General features: G+C 41.9%; 1 protein-coding gene across 1 annotated transcript in view; it reads left to right on the top strand.

The window, feature by feature from the left end:
- Positions 1–6: 6 nt before the first annotated feature.
- The window catches only part of ASXL1 (ASXL transcriptional regulator 1), a 67,709-nt gene continuing 49,877 nt past the window's right edge, over positions 7–17,838 (top strand). The window contains exons 1-4 of the mRNA XM_029219279.1: positions 7–133; positions 5,963–6,045; positions 7,008–7,010; positions 8,406–8,514. Coding sequence (XP_029075112.1) covers positions 77–133; positions 5,963–6,045; positions 7,008–7,010; positions 8,406–8,514 — 252 coding nt within the window. The 5' untranslated portion in view covers positions 7–76. The remainder of the gene's footprint in view (positions 134–5,962; positions 6,046–7,007; positions 7,011–8,405; positions 8,515–17,838) is intronic.

Raw genomic sequence — 17,838 nt, 5'->3', positions numbered from 1 at the left:
CCTAGCCCACCCCGCCCGGAGGTCCCGCGTGGAGCCGCCGCCGCCGCCGCCGCCGCCGCCGCCGGGGAGGAGGAGGATGAAGGACAAACAGAAGAGGAAGAAGGAGCGCACGTGGGCAGAGGCCGCGCGCCTGGTGAGGCGGGCCGCCGAGGGGGGCTCGATGGGGGGCGTGGGGGGTTGGCTTGCCGAGCACCCCCCACTGGGAGGGGGGAGGGGCGAAGCCCTGCCCACTGTAGGAGGGGGCGGGCCACCCTTTCTGCTGGAAAGGGACAATCCCCCAAGGCGTTGGGTGGGGAGAGGTCCCCCGCCGGGTCGGAGGTGGCGCCTTTTTCTGCACGTCCCCCCTCTAAATTCCTGCGGAGGGGTCGAGCTGGCAGGCCGGCTCCTCCCCCTCCGGGCGGCGGGGCCCCCGCCTCCCCTCCCCCACTATTTGGCAGCTTCTAGGGGGTCTGGGGAAGCTTCGTTTATGCACTCGGGGGAGTTAGGTTTCCGGGAAGGGTCGGAAGCTCCTCCCTCGCTTCCTGGTGGGCAATGGGGTGGTGCGTTTGACTCCAGGGGTTGGAAAGAGCCCCCACTTTCAAGGACGCGAGTGGCATTTTGAGCTTTCGCAATCTAAACCAGGTGTATGGAGGGAAGCAAATGCTTACTCCCAGCTTGAACCCTGAGCCTTGGTTCTCAAACTTCAGTGTCCTGTGGGGACACCTGGGGAGGTTGTTAGGAATGCTCATCCTAGGGCCCTACTTAAGACCTACGGAGTCTGAGATTCTGGAGTAGAGCTTGAATATCTTCATTTTAACCAGCTTCTCGGGTTGGTTGTAAAGCAGGTGGCCCACGTACCACACTTCTGAGATTCTGCTGACCGGACTTCACAAGCTAGACGGGAAACAGGCACTCTGCAGAGAACTAACTACACTTTGCAAAGAATGTATGCGTGTGTTCTCTCTTCCTTAGTGTCCTGGTGCATGTATACACGAAGCGTTGGGCAAAGACCAAGTGTCTCTGAAGATAATGCTCACTGAGGACTTAGCAAAGGAGAGAGTAATTTGAGTATTTGAAGCTGCCTTGTAATGGGGGTTGTGAATTTTCTGTTCTCAAAGTGTCAGAGGACTTGCAAGTGAAATATCTTCCTTTTGGATTTGCACCCACAAAGCTAAGACGCTTCGAGACGTGTTCTTATAAAACCTTGCTGATGACAGTAGTAACAGGTTATGCTTGTCTCAGAGATGTCACTTCCTCATAACTGCCACAAAGCAGGGTTACAGTGCAGATAGTATACTTGTCTCTTGACACCCTGTAGTTTATATGTAATTGCTGTAATTCACTTTTAATGATGAATGAAGCTCAACCTTCTCATCTTTCATTTTATTGGGAAGTAGGGTTCCTGCCTCAGAGGTGTTGTGCAAAGAAAGACAAATATGTGTTGGAGGTTTTTACAAATCTTTGGTACACCTTTTAAGTTCTTGGAGCCTGTAAAACTCAGTTATTGACTTAGAAGAACTAACTCTGTTTGGTTTATAGGGGAAATTAAACTGGTGTACCTGATCCTCTTCCCCAGGCATTTGTTGCCCAAGAAACAGAAGTAGCAATTAGTTTGTATGCTGAAGTTTTGTGCTTCAGTTAATTTGTTTTGGTTTGGCATATGAAATTTGCAGATTTTGAAGTACCTAAATACTTTTTTCAGGTTCAGTCAGATTTGGAAGCTTTGTTTAGCTTTCAGGATCTCTTGGTAGTTTCAGGATTTCTCCATTGTTGCTTTACCTGAAGGAGAGTAGAGGAGAGCCAAAAGGACATGCTCTCTTTCTCCTGGAGGTTGAGTCTGTTCATTGAAATTCTCCTCTGAGTTTCTGTTCTGCAGGTGTTTATGACTCTGGGCACCAACAGGAAATTTGCTTGCCAGAGTTTTACTTGTTAGAGGTAGGTGAAAGTACCTTTAAATCCTGTGTTATTTATGTCTTGACAGAATTCTAAAGTCTGCTCGTCTCAAAGCTTTGTTGGCTCTTCCTAGTTGAAAGTCTCTAGGAATTTGGGGTCCACTCTTAAGCCTCTTTAGGTTCTTGAATTTACGGTGATCTGCACTCCAGTATCTAGGTTGCTATTTCTGTTTTATCATTGGCTCAACTCATGCTAGATTATCCCAGTAAGTTCTTTCTCTTCTTTTACTTCTGGTTCTTCATTAAAAAATAGTAAGTCCTACTTGGAATTACTTGTGGTGCTCTTAAACACATGAAAGATGACTTGTGGGTATATGGTGTGTAGTTTTGCCTGTCTTTTATTGTTTTTTGTTTAGAATTTTCTGTCCCTTTGGATGGGACTAGTTGGTGAGCGAGGGGGACCTTTTAGAGTTCTCTCCTCATTTGGGGAAAAAAAAAATTGTTGTAACAAACCAAGTGCTGGAGAGTTTGTGAGGCTTAACACTGGCTAGAGAAAACCTTGACTCCAGTGAGCTATAATGATAGGGCAGTAGATTAGATCTAATTACTCTTTGGACAGGTGAATTTGGAGTGCTTGCAGTGGCGATCAGATGCACTTGCTTGGGGGCAGTTTCATATTGCTCCCAACCTTGCTCACATTGGTGGCTAAAGTGATACCAGGAACCCTTTTAAAACTATTTTGGTAGGAAAGAAGAGACTTCTGGACAATTTCAGTAGTGTAGTAAGCCCCAGGAGGTTGATTTTTGCAGCTGTTAATTATGTTGTTGAGAAGTAGATACTGTTCTTTCAAACATTTTGTAGTCTTGTTTTTCCTAGATGTAGGAGGTAGACTTTAGGGGGTTGGGTGGGTATAAATCCTCCTACTTGTTAGGAACAATTTGTTTGGGAGAAATAGCTGAGTGGATTTCCCTTTAGATTGAATGCCCTTAAATGGATTCTCCCTGGCTTTGAGAAACTCTTCATTGCATGCTTTATCTTTCACTTTGATTCATGACTGACCATTCTTACATCAAACATTTTTTTCCCTTTGAAGTTGGAGAAGAGATACTTTTTTTTTTAAGTATGCTTTAGAAAGACAGACTAGGGATAGAACAGTGCTGAATTGTTCTTATACTGAAAGCCGGAGGCATGTACAGTTTTAATAAAAGTGAAAACTTTGTATCTTTTGATGTAACTTCCCTTTAGAGATTTTGTTTCCTCTGTCTTAGATTCTCAGGCTCTTCCTGACTGCTGTTTAAATAATTGGTAGCTAATTTTTCAGAGTCATGCTTCTTTTAAAAAAAAAAAAATTACCATACAAAAATTCACTAGCTTAGCTCACAATTAGTATCAAAGAAGTTATATCTGTGGCAGTGAACATTAGTAGCTTGTATTGTGGGTTTGTTCAAGTCAGCACTGCTTAACTTGGCACTTAGGTTCTTGGAATACAAAGATGGATAAGGTTTGCCCTTGAGGAGCTTATGGTTTTTCTGGGGATGGAGAAGGTCCAGACAGGTGAATAGAATTTCATTACAGGCATGGTAAGTGCCATCATAGATGTATAAATGGTAATAGACATCCTGGTTCCTGCTTATTGTCTAAGCATAATTATGAATAGCTCCTCCTTTTACTCTCAAGTGTCCTTCTTTGGAAGATAAATTAGCAGTGTTGTGCAACTATGGGGCACTGAAAAGAGACATTGAACTGTCTGGCAGAGAGCAGAGAAGGCTTCCTGGAGGAAGGTGCTTTCCAAACTGAATCTTGAAGGGTGAGTAGGAGTTAGGCCTGTCACAGAGGACATAAGCAGGAGCTGGTAACAAAAAATAGGAGTGTGTGTGTTTATTTGCAGGGTGGAGAGTGTGGGAACTGGGTAGAACTACACATAGTTATTGGAACATAAAGTTTGTGGAGAGATAGGCAGAGATCAAATTGTGAGGGCCTTGTACGCCAGGCCAGCACACACCTACTTGGTGCCAGGCACTGTAGGCACTCAGTACATTATCTCTAATCTCTACAACAAATCTGAGAGGAAGATCTCAGTATCCTTCCTTCACAAATGAAGGAACCTAGGCTTAGGGTGGGTAGGTAACCTGCCCAAGTTTAGAAGACCAGAATTTGAATTCCTTAGAACCAGGTCTGTCTGGTTCTAAAACCTGTGCTTTTCCAGTGGACTAGTGGTCTTTCTGGAAGGTTCAGCTTTCGCTGTATATAATTAGGTTGCTGTTGAAGGACTTTAAATTGGAAAAGTGATTAGGGCAGGTTTATTTTGTTGGACTGACTGGGGCTGTATAGCAGGGTAAGTTATGCAAAAACGGGGATTTGGTCTTTTTTTACTGGTGAATTTTTAGAATTGTCCCTAGCACAAAGTGAGTGTTTCACGTATTTGTTGAATGAAGGATGGCAGCGGAGTACGAGTGAATTTGAGGAAAGCCGGGCTGGTTGCAGGGATATTAGCGAAAAGGCTATTGTGTCAGGTCAGGTCAGAAACTGGTGGTGGGAACTGGGGGACAGGTGAGAGTGAAGGGTGAAGCCTGGGTTTCTGAATTAGGTGATGAGACAGGCTGCTGACCAATGAGAGGAATGTTAGAAGGCGGGGGTGGGGTGGGGTGGATGAATTAGAGTAGGTGAGCATGTGGGACGTCCAGTACAGAACTGAGTATTTGGAGTCTGAAGCTTGGGAAGCAGTCCGCAGTCCAGGCTAGAGGTAGAGATTTGGGAGTTATCAGAATTTTGGTAGTAGTTGAAACTGTGAGAGATGATAATGACACCCAAGGAGAATGTAAAAACTGAACAGAGAGAGGCTAAGAATGGGACCATGGTAGAGGTTTTATTTCAGCAGCTACTCCTCCAGAACTTGACTTCCTCTGGTGCTCAGGGCTCGTGCTCTTCCACAGAGAGAACCTTCGCAGCAGTCCTGTGGGACTGTACATTTTGCTTGTGACAGAGCAGCACAGTACTTCGTTGTTACGGTTGTTAAATGACTGCAAGATGTTGGTGTGGTTTGGAGTAACCTCAGCAGCTACACTGGTAGAGATGGTACAGAGATACTGACAGCCTCTCTTTTTTCCTCCCTGAGAAGAATAACATTTCTAAAACAACTCAGCTTTTTCAAGTGAGAGAGCTCTGGTTGCTCACTATGCCAGGACTTAGTTATAGTTGTCGCTAACATAAGTGGGATGTTCCATTTCTCATTGTTTGCTTGCACCAGTCATATAGGATCACAGCATCATGTTGCCAAATGGCAAAATGTACTGTGGCAGTTAACAGAATTTCACAACCCAGTGGTACAAAAGCCATCATTTAAAAAATGTGGGTACTGGGAATTCCCTGGTGGTCCAGTGGTTAGGACTCTGTGCTTTCACTGCCAAGGGCACAGGTTCAGTCCCTGTTTGGGGAACTAAGATCCTGCAAGTGTGGCCCCCCCCCCAAAAAAAAAGATAAAAAAATATGGATACTAATCAAAGTTCCTTGGGAAAGAAAATCTAAATGCATTTCTTTTTTTTGCGGTACGCGGGCCTCTCACTGTTGCGGCCTCTCCCGTTGCGGAGCACAGGCTCCGGATGCACAGGCTCAGCGGCCATGGCTCACGGGCCCAGCCGCTCCGCGGCATGTGGGATCTTCCCGGACCGGGGCACGAACCCGTGTCCCCTGCATTGGCAGGCGGACTCTCAGCCACTGCGCCACCAGGGAAGCCCCTAAATACATTTCTGTCTTATAATTTATTGCGTAGAAAACTATGTATTCTGTGGTTTAGCCGTATTAACAGCATCAAGTTAAGCGGTAATCAAGGTTGCTAAGGCCCCACATATCATAACATGTATGCTAAGAGGTTGTGTGTTTTCAGAATTGAGAATTAGAATATTTCATCTAATGGCAGTCACTTTCAGCAACTGGTTAGATATATGTGTAATTTGGTTTCAGAAGTAATTTTGTCTGTGGAAAGACTAAATTGTCAGCAGCGGTACCTCATAGCAGAATTGTAGCCCATGTTATATAGTGATGGATGTAAATGGAAGTTGCACACTGAAATCAGAACACTTCTATTTCTTCAGGTACTAGAAAACTACTCAGACGCTCCAATGACACCAAAACAGATTCTGCAGGTCATAGAGGCAGAAGGACTAAAGGAAATGAGGTTTGTATGGCTCTTGTTGCTTAATGTCAGGGTTTCACAGGACACGTGTCTTCCTGCACTCAGGCAGTGATATGAGAAAGTCCGCATGTGCATATATGTGTACATACATACACACACACACGTCTGGTGGTGGTGTGGAACTATCTCCCATGTTGTGTGTCCTCTGGGTGGAGGGTGGGAGTGGCTCAACATTCATTTGTTTTCATCAGAGGTTCAGTGGCTTTCCCTATCCTTGCTCTCCCATAAATTTCGACATGGAGCTTGTTTTTTGTGTAAGGAGTCAGCACATTTTCTCATGTACTCTGTTTTGCAAGTTTCAGTGATAGAGAAGGGACAGACTCTGATAGGCTCCATCGTGTCTAAAACTTCCCTCCTCTCTATACCATATCTTTGAAGTCCTTTGTTTTAGGATCAAAGAAGGGTGGTCTAATCACCATAAAACCCACTGGCTTTTTTCCCCCTACTGATTCTAGGCATTCATGATATGAGCATACTAAATTTGGAGGTGACCTTGATTTTCTTATCCTGTGATATATTTTTCCTAGAGAAGCAACAGATTGGAAACACAGAAAGAATTGCAGGCACAAACAAAAATCAGTGCCTGTCCTGAATCCTTTCTCTCCTCACCCCAACCTTTTTTAAAATTAAAATGAAAGAGGAGAGCACAGCACAGTTCCTTCTCGGGATTCAGAACAGACAGCATATATTCTGCTGGTTAAGCTTTAGCTGCTTGAAATTGATCTTTTAGGATCAAAAGATCCTCACTTTCCAGTTGTCAGTTCAGACATTCTCTAGCTGACGTTTTGTGGGGAGGGAAGATCAGGATTGTCTAGATACATTCATTTAAATACTACCTATGCACTGTGTAGTGTTATAATTGTTTTTTTTTGTTTGTTTTGTTTTTATGTGCTATTTCCCATCATGCTGCTGTCTGCACTGCTGTTGGACCACTGTGCCTATAGAAGGTAAATTAGTCCCTTTGGGACAGATGGAGTTGAGAACCTAACTTGTTTCTGCTTCTAGCTCTTACAGGAATTATGAAGCAGTCATAAGTGACATAAGAAGCCACAAGCAGGTGGCTCGTGATGAGTGAGCAGCTCTGTGATTTGTAGACAGAGGTATAGTGTGTAGGAGTCACACTGTTTCAAGAAAGACTCTGCCAGCATGCCTTTCCCCACTGTAGCAGAGACATTAGCACACCCACTTGATACTCCAGATTCTGCACAAGGTTTCTTTTAGAGATTGGTTCTTCGTGAAATTTTTTTTTTTTTTTAGCATCCAGTGTGTTCCAAAGCTGAATAAGTAATAGGGTTTTTTTTAATGGCTTTTTTAGACTCAGAATTTATTTTTAACACTCTGCATAAATTAGGGCCTCTAATTCTGAAAAATGCTGAGAGGCTTTACTTGAGATATTTATATTTATTTAACATGCTGGGGAGAGGGAAGAGAAGGTGCACAGGTGAACCCTAGCACTAACATGCTAGCGCCAAACTCAGTTAATATTAATAATCGACATTTGTCTGTATTTTTGACAGCTTTTCTATTTTAAGATTCAGTAAGTAGTCGCTAACTCACATGAGTTGTCATTGTTTTGCGACCTACTGTTGTAGCAGGGACCATGATATAACTTAATATGCTATCTCTTTTTTTGGTTTAATGTTTGAGCATTATTGGGTACTAAATCCATTTGACTTTTTATATTCAAATTTAAATGATTGCTCCTGGGTAGATATAAAATAAAACCCATCTTTCCCCCTTCCCAACTGAGAAAAAGCAAATGAAATACTGTTCCTTTTGTGTGTTTATTAGAAAATGTTAACTGGAAAAAAAAAATTGTGCTTATTTTCTTGGGACAGCACCAGTGATCCTGTGGTTTTTGTGTTGAAAATGTTATGTGGCAGTTTCTGAGCATGATACGCAGGTTGGAATATAGATGCTAGGAAACTCTCGGTTTTGTTTTTAATTAACATTAAAATTTAATTTAAATATTTTGGGTAAATAAAAATATTGGGTAATTTTTTTTTTCAAAACTCCTGAGTGTACCTGAAAAATCATTGTGTAGTGTTCTAAATTTCTTGAGAGTTTGGTTCATATTGTCAAAAGGCACTAAAGAATTGTCAGGTATGGAGTGGAGATATCAGATAGCATGTCTTATCCCAGAGCTCTCTGGGTGTGATTTATGTGAATTTCATTTGTTGCTCTTTTGCCACTTTCAAAGTAGAATTCTTGTCATGCGATGTTTTCTTTTATATTTCTTCCTCTTTTTCTTGATTTAAGAGTGAGTTAAAGGGTATTAGAGCTTTGAGTAAGTAGACATATTGATTTGTATGACCACCTTCCATCCTTGTATGTTTTTACAGTGGGACATCCCCTCTTGCATGTCTTAATGCCATGCTACATTCCAATTCAAGAGGAGGAGAGGGGTTATTTTATAAACTACCTGGCCGAATCAGCCTTTTTACACTCAAGGTAAGTAATATAAACTCTACTTTAGTGCAGTGGTTCTTCAGCTTTTAGTGTTCCTAAGGATCACTGGTAGGTCTGGAATGTGGCCCATGAATTTGCATTTCTAATAGGCAGGCAGGTGATGCTGGTGCTGTTTTTCTGAAATGGCGCATTGAGATGTTCTAGTGTGAACAGAGTACTAGGAATTATTTAGTCATATCAGCTATTGTGTCTGTATTCAGTTTTTCCTTGTTTATATCTGCAGATTGTATGCAATAGAGGGATAAGTATGTGTGGGGGTAATTGCAAATGTGCCTTAATTATAGTTTTGTTTGTAATAATATGTGAAGGATAAATTACTGGACAGCCAAGTAAGACCTAGTCTATGGAAAATAACTGAAATGTGAAAATACTTGTGGAAATTCAAAAACTCAGCATTTACCAAGTGACACTCATTACAAAGCAAGAGAACTTAAATCAGGTTCAGTTCGTAAGCTTAAATAGAGCTGAAGTGAACAAGCTAATTATTTTTCTACGATTTGTGATATACATCATTTAAACCAGGGATTGGCAGATTTTTTTCTGTAAAGGACCAGAAAATAAATATCGTAGGTTTTGTGGGCCACACTGTCTCTATCGTCACTATTCAACTCTGCCATTGAAGCAGGAGAACAGCCACAGAGAATGCACAAACGAATGGGTGTGATCCAATAAGACATTATTTATAAAAAGAAGCAGTGGGCTAGATTTGGCTTGGGGGTGTAGTTTGCTGACTCCTAATTTAGACACAGTTGACCTGTTGATGGTGAGAAACTGAAAATTTGATGCTGATCCTTATAATCTTCCATAATGTCGTTACAAATTGCAGTAGTCCATAAACAGACTTTTCTCTTTTAGTTTTGTTTTTGATAGACCTGTCTTCTTTAATTAATTAAAAATTAAACACTCGAACAAATACCAGCTATATAACCTGTGGTCATAAAACTTGATCTTTAAGTACACATCAGATGTACCTTATGTTCACATATCTGTGCTGTTCTCTGTGTTGTTTTTATTTGTAGTATTTCAGACTTTAAAAGGCAGCATAATGTAATGTCAGAAACCGAGCCTTGGAAGAGTCAGAGCCCTGAATTCAAAATTTAGCTTTGTCACCTGGGACAGGTTTAACCCCTCTTTATGGTGGTGGCTGCATCCCTGACAGTCCTTAATAAATGGTGCCCTTTATGATATTCCTTTAGGCTCCTTATCCTTAATTGCTTGTTAATGGCGTTTTTCTGTCATATATTATTAAATATATTGTAATTATAGGTAATTATATATAGTTATAGTTGTGTGGATTATATGTGTTACAAATGTGCCAGTTAATGGAACATTTCTCTTTTAAGAGGGAGAAGAAATACCTATTTCTATGGATACCTTAAGGATAGGAATTGAGTTCCATTTGTCCTTGTAATTTGGCTCTGGGCAGAATTTTTGGCATAGTCCATGTTTAATAAATTTTTTAAAAAATAAATTTATTTACTTATTATTTTGGCTGCATTGAGTCTTCGTTGCTGCATGTGGGCTTTCTCTAGTTGCGGTGAGTGGGGGCTACTCTTTGGTTGCGGTGCGCAGGCTTTCTCATTGTGGTGGCTTCTCTTGTTGCGAAGCATGGGCTCTAGGCACATGGGCTTCAGTAGTTGTGGCACGTGGGCTCAGTAGTTGTGGCTTGTGGGTTCTAGAGCGCAGGCTCAGTTGTGGCACACAGGCTTAGTTGCTCCGCAGCATGTGGGATCTTCCTGGACCAGGGCTCGAACCCGTGTCTCCTGCATTGGCAGGCAGATTCTTAACCACTGCGCTACCAGGGAAGTCCCTGGTAGACTTTTAGCTTGGTTGATTATCCGTGCGTGCTGTCCGTGCGTGTCTCTTTTAACATTTTGACCTGTTAGAAAGCGATATGTGCAAATGCAACAGAAAGTAAAATGCAGCAGGGAAAGTGAAGGTAGCCCATAAATTCTGCGATTTGTAACCTAAATGATAATTTATATTAATAATATTTGAAAAAATTGGATTATAATTTCCTTATAGCTTTACTGCTTGTTGTATTCAGTTAATATATTTGCCATGATGGTATTGATACATACAGGCACACCTTATATTCTCCACCACTGCCCCCGCCCCTCCCGGGGCTCCTTGAGAGTCTGAAGTGTCGATTAGCCTTATTAATTGCCTCATTATCACCACACTATCTTCCAGAAGTTGTGCAGGCATTTACTTTATTGTTATTTGGGAATGGATAAGAAAGGATACCAGAAATCTGAACCAGCTGATTACCATCCTGTCCTCATCACCCGAGGACCCAGGTCTGCTGAATACAGCACAAGGTGGTGCATTTTTTCCTTTCTTATCCTCATTTGAAGAAATTTCAAACCTACAGAAAAATTGGAGTACTACACTGAACACCCCACCTATCTTGCTTTCTTCCTAATTGTTACAAGTTTGCCACATTTGCTTTATCCCTCTCTACATGTATATGCTTTTTTTTCCCAGAACCATTTAAAAGTGTTCAACTAGTACTGGTACTTCACCTTTACATATCTTAGAATGTATGTCTTAGGAGCAAGGACATTGTCTTACATAACCACAATACCATTGTCATAGTCAAGAAACTTAATGATACAGTAGTATATAATATATAGTCCATATTCAGTTTTTTTCTAGTTCTAAAAATTTTCTTTCTTTCTTTCTTTATTTTTGGCTGTGTTGGGTCTTCGTTGCTGCACGCAGGCTTTCTCTAGTTGTGGCGAGCGGGGGCTACTCTTCGTTGTGGTGCGCGGGCTTCTCGTTGTGGTGGCTTCTCTTGTTGTGGCTCATGGGCTCTAGAGTGCAGGCTCAGTAGTTGTGGCTTGCGGGCTCTAGGCACGCAGGCTTCAGTAGTTGTGGCGCATGGGCTTAGTTCGGCGGCGTGTGGGATCTTCCCGGACCAGGGCTCGAACCCTCGTCCCCTGCATTGGCAGGTGGGTTCTTAACCACTGCACCACCAGGGAAGTCCTGTGGCATTTTTTTGGTCTGTTTTTCTCATGTGTTAAGGAGAAGCATGTGCAGAATGGCTTGGTATTTTTCTCCCCACTGCTTGGAAATCTCTTCTAGTGGGCCATCAAGGTCAGAAACCATGTGGTTTCACTACTTAGTTGAAAATAGGAGTTTTTTCAGTTCTGAATACATTTGTGTGGACTTACCTATGGTTACCAAAGCTTTACGGATAAGCTGGAGTCTTTGGGGGCATGCCACAGGGTTCCTTCTCTGATAAAAGTTGTTCTGGGTAATGCGATGGTACATTTGACACTATATGTAGATGCTTGCATCAGGCCTTAGAATTAGTACTCAGGGATGTGTGGGATAGATGAAATCTACCCATGCTTTGAATTCTTGTTTTGAATTGCTTTTCTTAAGCTTTTCCTGAAGTCAGCTGTCAGTGTCCATCATTGCCTGGTTAGAGGTGGGATTTATATTGCTTTTTACACTTGGAATTTCCCATCCCTGTAAAACCAGTGAGAGCTCCTTTGTCGTGTTCTACATTTTTATGACTGTCATGCTGAACTACTTTGCTTTTGTGACTAGGTGTCTGTGTCATTGGTGAGTTTAACCTGGGTTGTGAGTTGTCATTGCAGCACTCACTGTCAGTCATGACTGCAGTCATCTGAACATTGTTCAGTTTTATTGTGGAATGATGCTCAAGTCAAAGTGTCATGGCCATTTGCACTTTATTATACCTTATGTAGTGATATAGGGCTCAGCCTTAGGGGGGGTCCTTTAATTCAATTAACAAGTCCAGTTGAATCTTTTTAGTATGTAGAATATATATTTTTAAAGTATTAAAAAATCTTGGTAAAAAAATAAATGACTACACTTAAAGTATCCATCCATTAAAATTCACTGTTTGCAAATAAAAGAAAAGCAAATGGAGGACGAGAAGGAGGTAATTTTTGCAGTTTCACAATGTTATTTATAGATCTACAATTAAGTTTTTCACATACAACTCCACACTTGCAGTGATTCCAGAACTATTTATATTACCATTAAATACTGAGGAGACTTCCATACAGTCAAATCATAGAGTCTGTCATTTGCGAGGCAGGACCAGAATCCATTTTGATTTTTGATAGGTACGCATCAAGCAAAGTGGGCTTCTAAAAATGCAAGTCATATCATCCACTGTCCTGCTTGGCCCTTGCCTACCTCTTTGATCTCTCCTGGCACCTGCTTCTTGGTCATTATACTTCAGCCACCCTGGCCTTCATTTACTCTGTTTCTCAAAGGCCCCAAACTTGTGTCCACCTTCGAGCCCTTGCACTTACTAGCCCCTACGTCTGGAAAGCTCTGGGGTAACTTCTTGTCATTTGGTTGTTAGTCCAGAAGTACCTTCTCAGTGAGGCTTTCTCTAACGGTAGTTCCAATTCCACAACATTATGAGGGTTTTGGTTTTTTCACAGTCCTACCTTGTTTGTTTGGTTACTTGGTTATCATTAGCCTCCCTCCACTTGAATGTCAGTGCAGGGACTTGGTTTTCACTGTATCTCCTGTGTCTGGCAAATAGTACATAATGTAATAAATATTGGCTGAATGGAAAGTAGAAGATAGCATCATCAATACCTTAAGCCAGCTAGTTCTCCTTGTCGTCTCCCTTTCTTTTATATGTTTTATTATAGAATATGCATACTCTGGGTTATTTTTTTCTTCTCAGCAAGGCAACTTCTAAGAACCCTTTTTTTTTTTCCTTGCTCTCTTTAGAGCAATTCTACGTTAATCTGTGAAAGAATCTGCTGACACTAGAAATAAATCTTGGGACTTCCCCAGTGGTCCAGTGGTGAAACTCCACGCTTCCAGTGCAGGGGGCGTGGGTTTGATCCCTAGTTGGGGAACTAAGATCCCACATGCCATGCGTGGTGTGGCAAAAAAGAAAAAAAAGAAAGAAATCTTTCCCAGGCTGTGGCCATAATGTGGTTCTTCTAATTGCTGAAGGCAGAAACGGAGCCATTCGAAACAGTTTGAATGTTTTAGGTATCTTTTAGGTATCATGTTATTCTTTTTAGTTTTGAACTTTGGTCATCATCTTTGTTAGAAATAAGAATTTCTTTCATATAAAATGGTAGTGACGTTTTTAGATGATGTCTTTTATAGTCCGTGTTAGCTTTATCAAATATATGATCTTTTTAGTGCGTAGAATTCTAGAATTTTAGTGTGGAAGGGGCTCTCAAATCATCCGGTTTATTTGCATTTTGCAGGTAGAAAACTGAACTTCTAACAGATTAGGTCTACCCATGACTGTGTGTCCTTGCAACAAATGCATTTGGCCAAGTTGGGACTAGAACCCACGGCCCTACCTTTTGAGTTTGATTTCTTTTCATTATGCCAATTCAGAATAAAGAGTTTTTCTTCAGGTTTTAGGATCTTTGGTTACTTCATCTTTTTCAAGCGTCTTATGAGTTCCTTGATACTTCTCAGAATGTTAGTTTTATTCTCGTAATGAAAATTCTTATAATTGTTAAGCAGAAGTAGCTTTATCGTGTCCTTAGATGTGTACTCTTCGGTTACGGGCGGTTGGCTTGAATTTCTGCCCTCTGCATTGGTCATATCGGCATTTCTGGTCGTGGTCATTCTTTTCTGTACCAGAGTGAGTGGTATATGGTGGTAGTAAGAGCACTGGAGTCAGCTTGAGGTCTGGGGTCCAGCATAGTGCCTCAGGTCCTATGGAATATCTCCATTTATACTTCTTTGTCTCTAACACTGAGAAGTTGAAATAGATTGGTCGTTTAAATACTTCAGGTATAAAACCTTTCATATCATGAAATAGAGCTGCATGATGTAGATGACTGTGAAACTGCTCCGGTTGAAACAAGCATGAAGACCCCCACTTCTCCATCTGTCGTGGATTCTGCCATCCCTATCCCATTCCCCAAGCACCCAAGGCATCTTTCCCAGACCCAGGAGCTCTGTTGAAAACCTCCTAGAGTGAAAATTCAGTGAAGATCCTTCCTGTGCTCACATTTTAGCATCTAGACTATTTTGTGTGAAAAGCAAGTCGGCCCTGGATATTTTTCTTCCCTGCTCTTTTGTGACGCATTTGGTATTTACTGGAGGCTGACTGTTTTATTACAAACCCTTTCCCACCCTGTACTGCATAGAAGGCCTACTTAGAGCAGTACCATTTACTCTGGTTAGTGGTAGCAGTAGTTTGGTCTTGATGGAGGCTTTGACCCGTCATTTGGTAAAAGTTTCCTTATTGGAGTAATTCTCAAGGGCCACCTGGATCCACCTTTGAAAAATGGGGTATTCTGTTGTCTGACAGGATGGATATTCAGCAAGCTCAGGGAGAAAAGAGAACTTGATTGTTAATGGAGCCCTGGTTAGACTCTGGTTTGCCTAAGAGGTGAGCAGCCTTTTGTCCTGCTACCTCCTGAAGTTCAAAGCCCTGTAAGAATGAAGTGGTAAATGATAAAGGTCAGGGAACAGAGGTTTGGAAAGCACTACCACTGGAATTCTTTTTTGTAGCTCAGAGGGGTGGGCAGGATGATAATTTCAAGGTTTCTAAAGCAGTATATATATATTTTAACAAAACAGCTATAAACATTTTTTAAGTGTGATTTTAAAGCATCAGGGTTCTAGGAAAATGAGGAGCTTGTATGTACTTCAGGCTTCCTTGGGACTGTGTGAAAAAATGCTTAAACTTTTCTGTGGTCAGCCAGTATGAAAACTGCGTTTGATCTCTTCTCAATCCTTCACATCAGACTTTTGGGGAGGGTTGTTTGAGGAACTTGTTTGGTGGCAGAAAGTTGCTTCTTACTGTAGTTTACATAATCTGGTAGAAAAGATGGAAACTACTGCTTAATCGAGTGCTAACTGTATTCCAGACAGGCATCGTACTGCTCACATTGGTCTCTTGAAACGTAAATGTGTTTCCTACTCCTGTACTAATGGGGGCAACAGCCTGAGAGAGTTTAAGTAAATGGTATGAAGTCACGTTTTTGGTTATTTGAGAGGTTGGTATTTAAGACACGGAGGACAGGTCAGGATATTCTAAGTTTCTCCCAAATGAGTTGGCTCTTAAATATGTGAGATGCATACTCAAGGTTCTGAAAGAATGACTTCAAATCCTTTGTGCATCGTGAGGCAGGAGAAGAATAGGGAGCCAAAAAAGATGTCTGTTTTCTTCTGGAAGATGCTGTCTTCTTCGATTCAGTTGTACTAGATGGGCTTTGAAATGTGTGCTTTTCCAGTCAGGTAATCCTTTTGTTTTAGTTGTCTCTTTGGCTCTTTATGCCAGCTTTTCTTTGGTAAATTAACTCCTGACAATTCTTTTAAAACTCCTTATTTTTTTTTGGTCTGCATTTCCACTGCCACCTTAGTCTAAGTTATCCTTGTACGCTAGCTACTGAAATAGCTCCTGCCTGGTCTACTTGCTTTCACTTTTGCCTCCTTAGAATCCAGTTTGCTCTTTTGTAATCCACAAAGCAGCCAGAGGGGTTTTTTAAAAAACAATTTGATCATGACACATCTCTATTTGATTCAAGTCTGTGGTTTCCTATGGTGTTTACCAAAAAATCCAAACCTTGCTCAGCCACACTGCCCTTCTTTCAGTTCTTTGAATTCCTTAAGCTCTTTTCCAGTTTTAGGGTCTCCTATTTGGAACTCTCTGCTCTCCACTTCTGCCTGGCTCAACTTAATGGGTATCAACTTAAATCTCAGTCCCTTAGAGGAGCCTTCTCTCTAAATTGGGTTTTCCTGTTGTGCCCTGAACTTTACTTCTTTTCACTTACAACTTTATAATTATATAATTATTTGGGTGATTGTTTGATGTCTCTCCTGACCAGGTCTTAGGGCAGAGAATCTGTATTATTTTGTTCTGGGCTATATCCTCAGCATCTCTCATAGTAGGTGCTTAAAAGTGTTTGTTAGATAAATGCAGTGGGAAAAGCATAGAAGGAGGTTGTTATGACTTGATTGGTAGCAGTTCTCTATGCCAAACAGTAGAATTGGTTCAGAATAGTAATTGTTAGTATTAAAATTGAAACATGTAGTACAGAATGTTTATCAGGATCTCTTTTTCAGGGAATGGAGTATTTGAAAACCTCCAAAGTGTAAGCTTTGTTTTCTCAAAAGAAAGAAAAAGTAACGTCCAGTGTTGCCTTTGAAATCTAGTGCCGTATTGATTCCTGAGATTCTGTGTTTGCCTGCCTTCTTTTTTCTATTGCCTCTCCCTGAAAACTTTTAGGATCTTATTTCCATGATTATATGCTTTAGTGTGGGTCTTTTTGCACTCCGCATGTCTTACTCAAATGTCTGATGATTTTTGGTTGAGGGCTATTCTTGACTCTTAAATATTAGCGGGAAGTTCAGTGTATTGTGGTTTTGTGGCTTCACTTGTCTCCTGCAGCAGTAGATACTGGTTGTCACTTAGATGTATGGTACTGGAGTAGGGGTGCCCATCTCCTCCTAATGTAGACTTAGCAATTCCCATGTTCTCAATTCCATACCTCATCCTTGTCTGCCATGTACCTGGTTTAAGTTCTGAGCCTGTCTGGAATTTAGGGGATGAATCTGCTTGGGTCTTTTCAGTATCTCCTAGATTACTGTAGTAGCTTCCTAACTGGTCTCCTTACTTTGCTCTTGCCACCTTCCTCAACACTGGAGCCAGGAAATTTTTTTAAAAGCTCATGGAGGGGCTTCCCTGGCGGCGCAGTGGTTGAGAGTCCGCCTGCCGATGCAGGGGACACGGGTTCGTGCCCAGGTCCGGGAAGATCCCACATGCCGCGGAGCGGCTGGGCCCGTGAGCCATGGCCGCTGAGCCTGCGCGTCCGGAGCCCGTGCTCCGCAACGGGAGAGGCCACAGCAGTGAGAGGCCCGCGTACCGCGGAAAAAAAAAAAAAAAAAAAAAAGTTCAGTCAGACTGTGTCATTCCTCCCACCCCGCTTCACTCAGGGTAAAGGCCAAAATCCTTAGAGTTGCTTGCAGTGCCCTTTCGCCATCTTCGTCCCACCCTCACTCTCTCTTCCTCTTACTCTCTCCCCTTGTTCACTCTGCTTGACAAACACAGTGGCTTCTTTGGTGATCCTTTAACATGCTATCGCTATTCGTCTCCAGGATTTTGCCTGTGCTGCTTCAGCTGTCTGCAGACACCTTCGTGCCTTGCTCCCCCACCTCGTTCAAGTCTGTGCTCGAATTGCACCCTGATGCCTCCACACCGCATAGCTCTCCCAGTCCCCCTGTTCCCTGCCTTACGTTTTTTTTCTTGGTATTTATCACTGTGTGATATACCATATTATATATGTTTTGCTTATTGTTATTGTATGTCTCCTTTGACTAGAACTA

Source organism: Monodon monoceros, unplaced genomic scaffold, assembly GCF_005190385.1.
Source record: "Monodon monoceros isolate NGI ecotype Baffin Bay Population unplaced genomic scaffold, NGI_Narwhal_1 Super_Scaffold_13, whole genome shotgun sequence".
In the NCBI taxonomy this organism is placed as follows: domain Eukaryota; kingdom Metazoa; phylum Chordata; class Mammalia; order Artiodactyla; family Monodontidae; genus Monodon; species Monodon monoceros.
The sequence above is the reverse complement of the archived record's forward strand: the minus strand, read 5'-3'. Positions and strand labels throughout refer to the sequence as shown.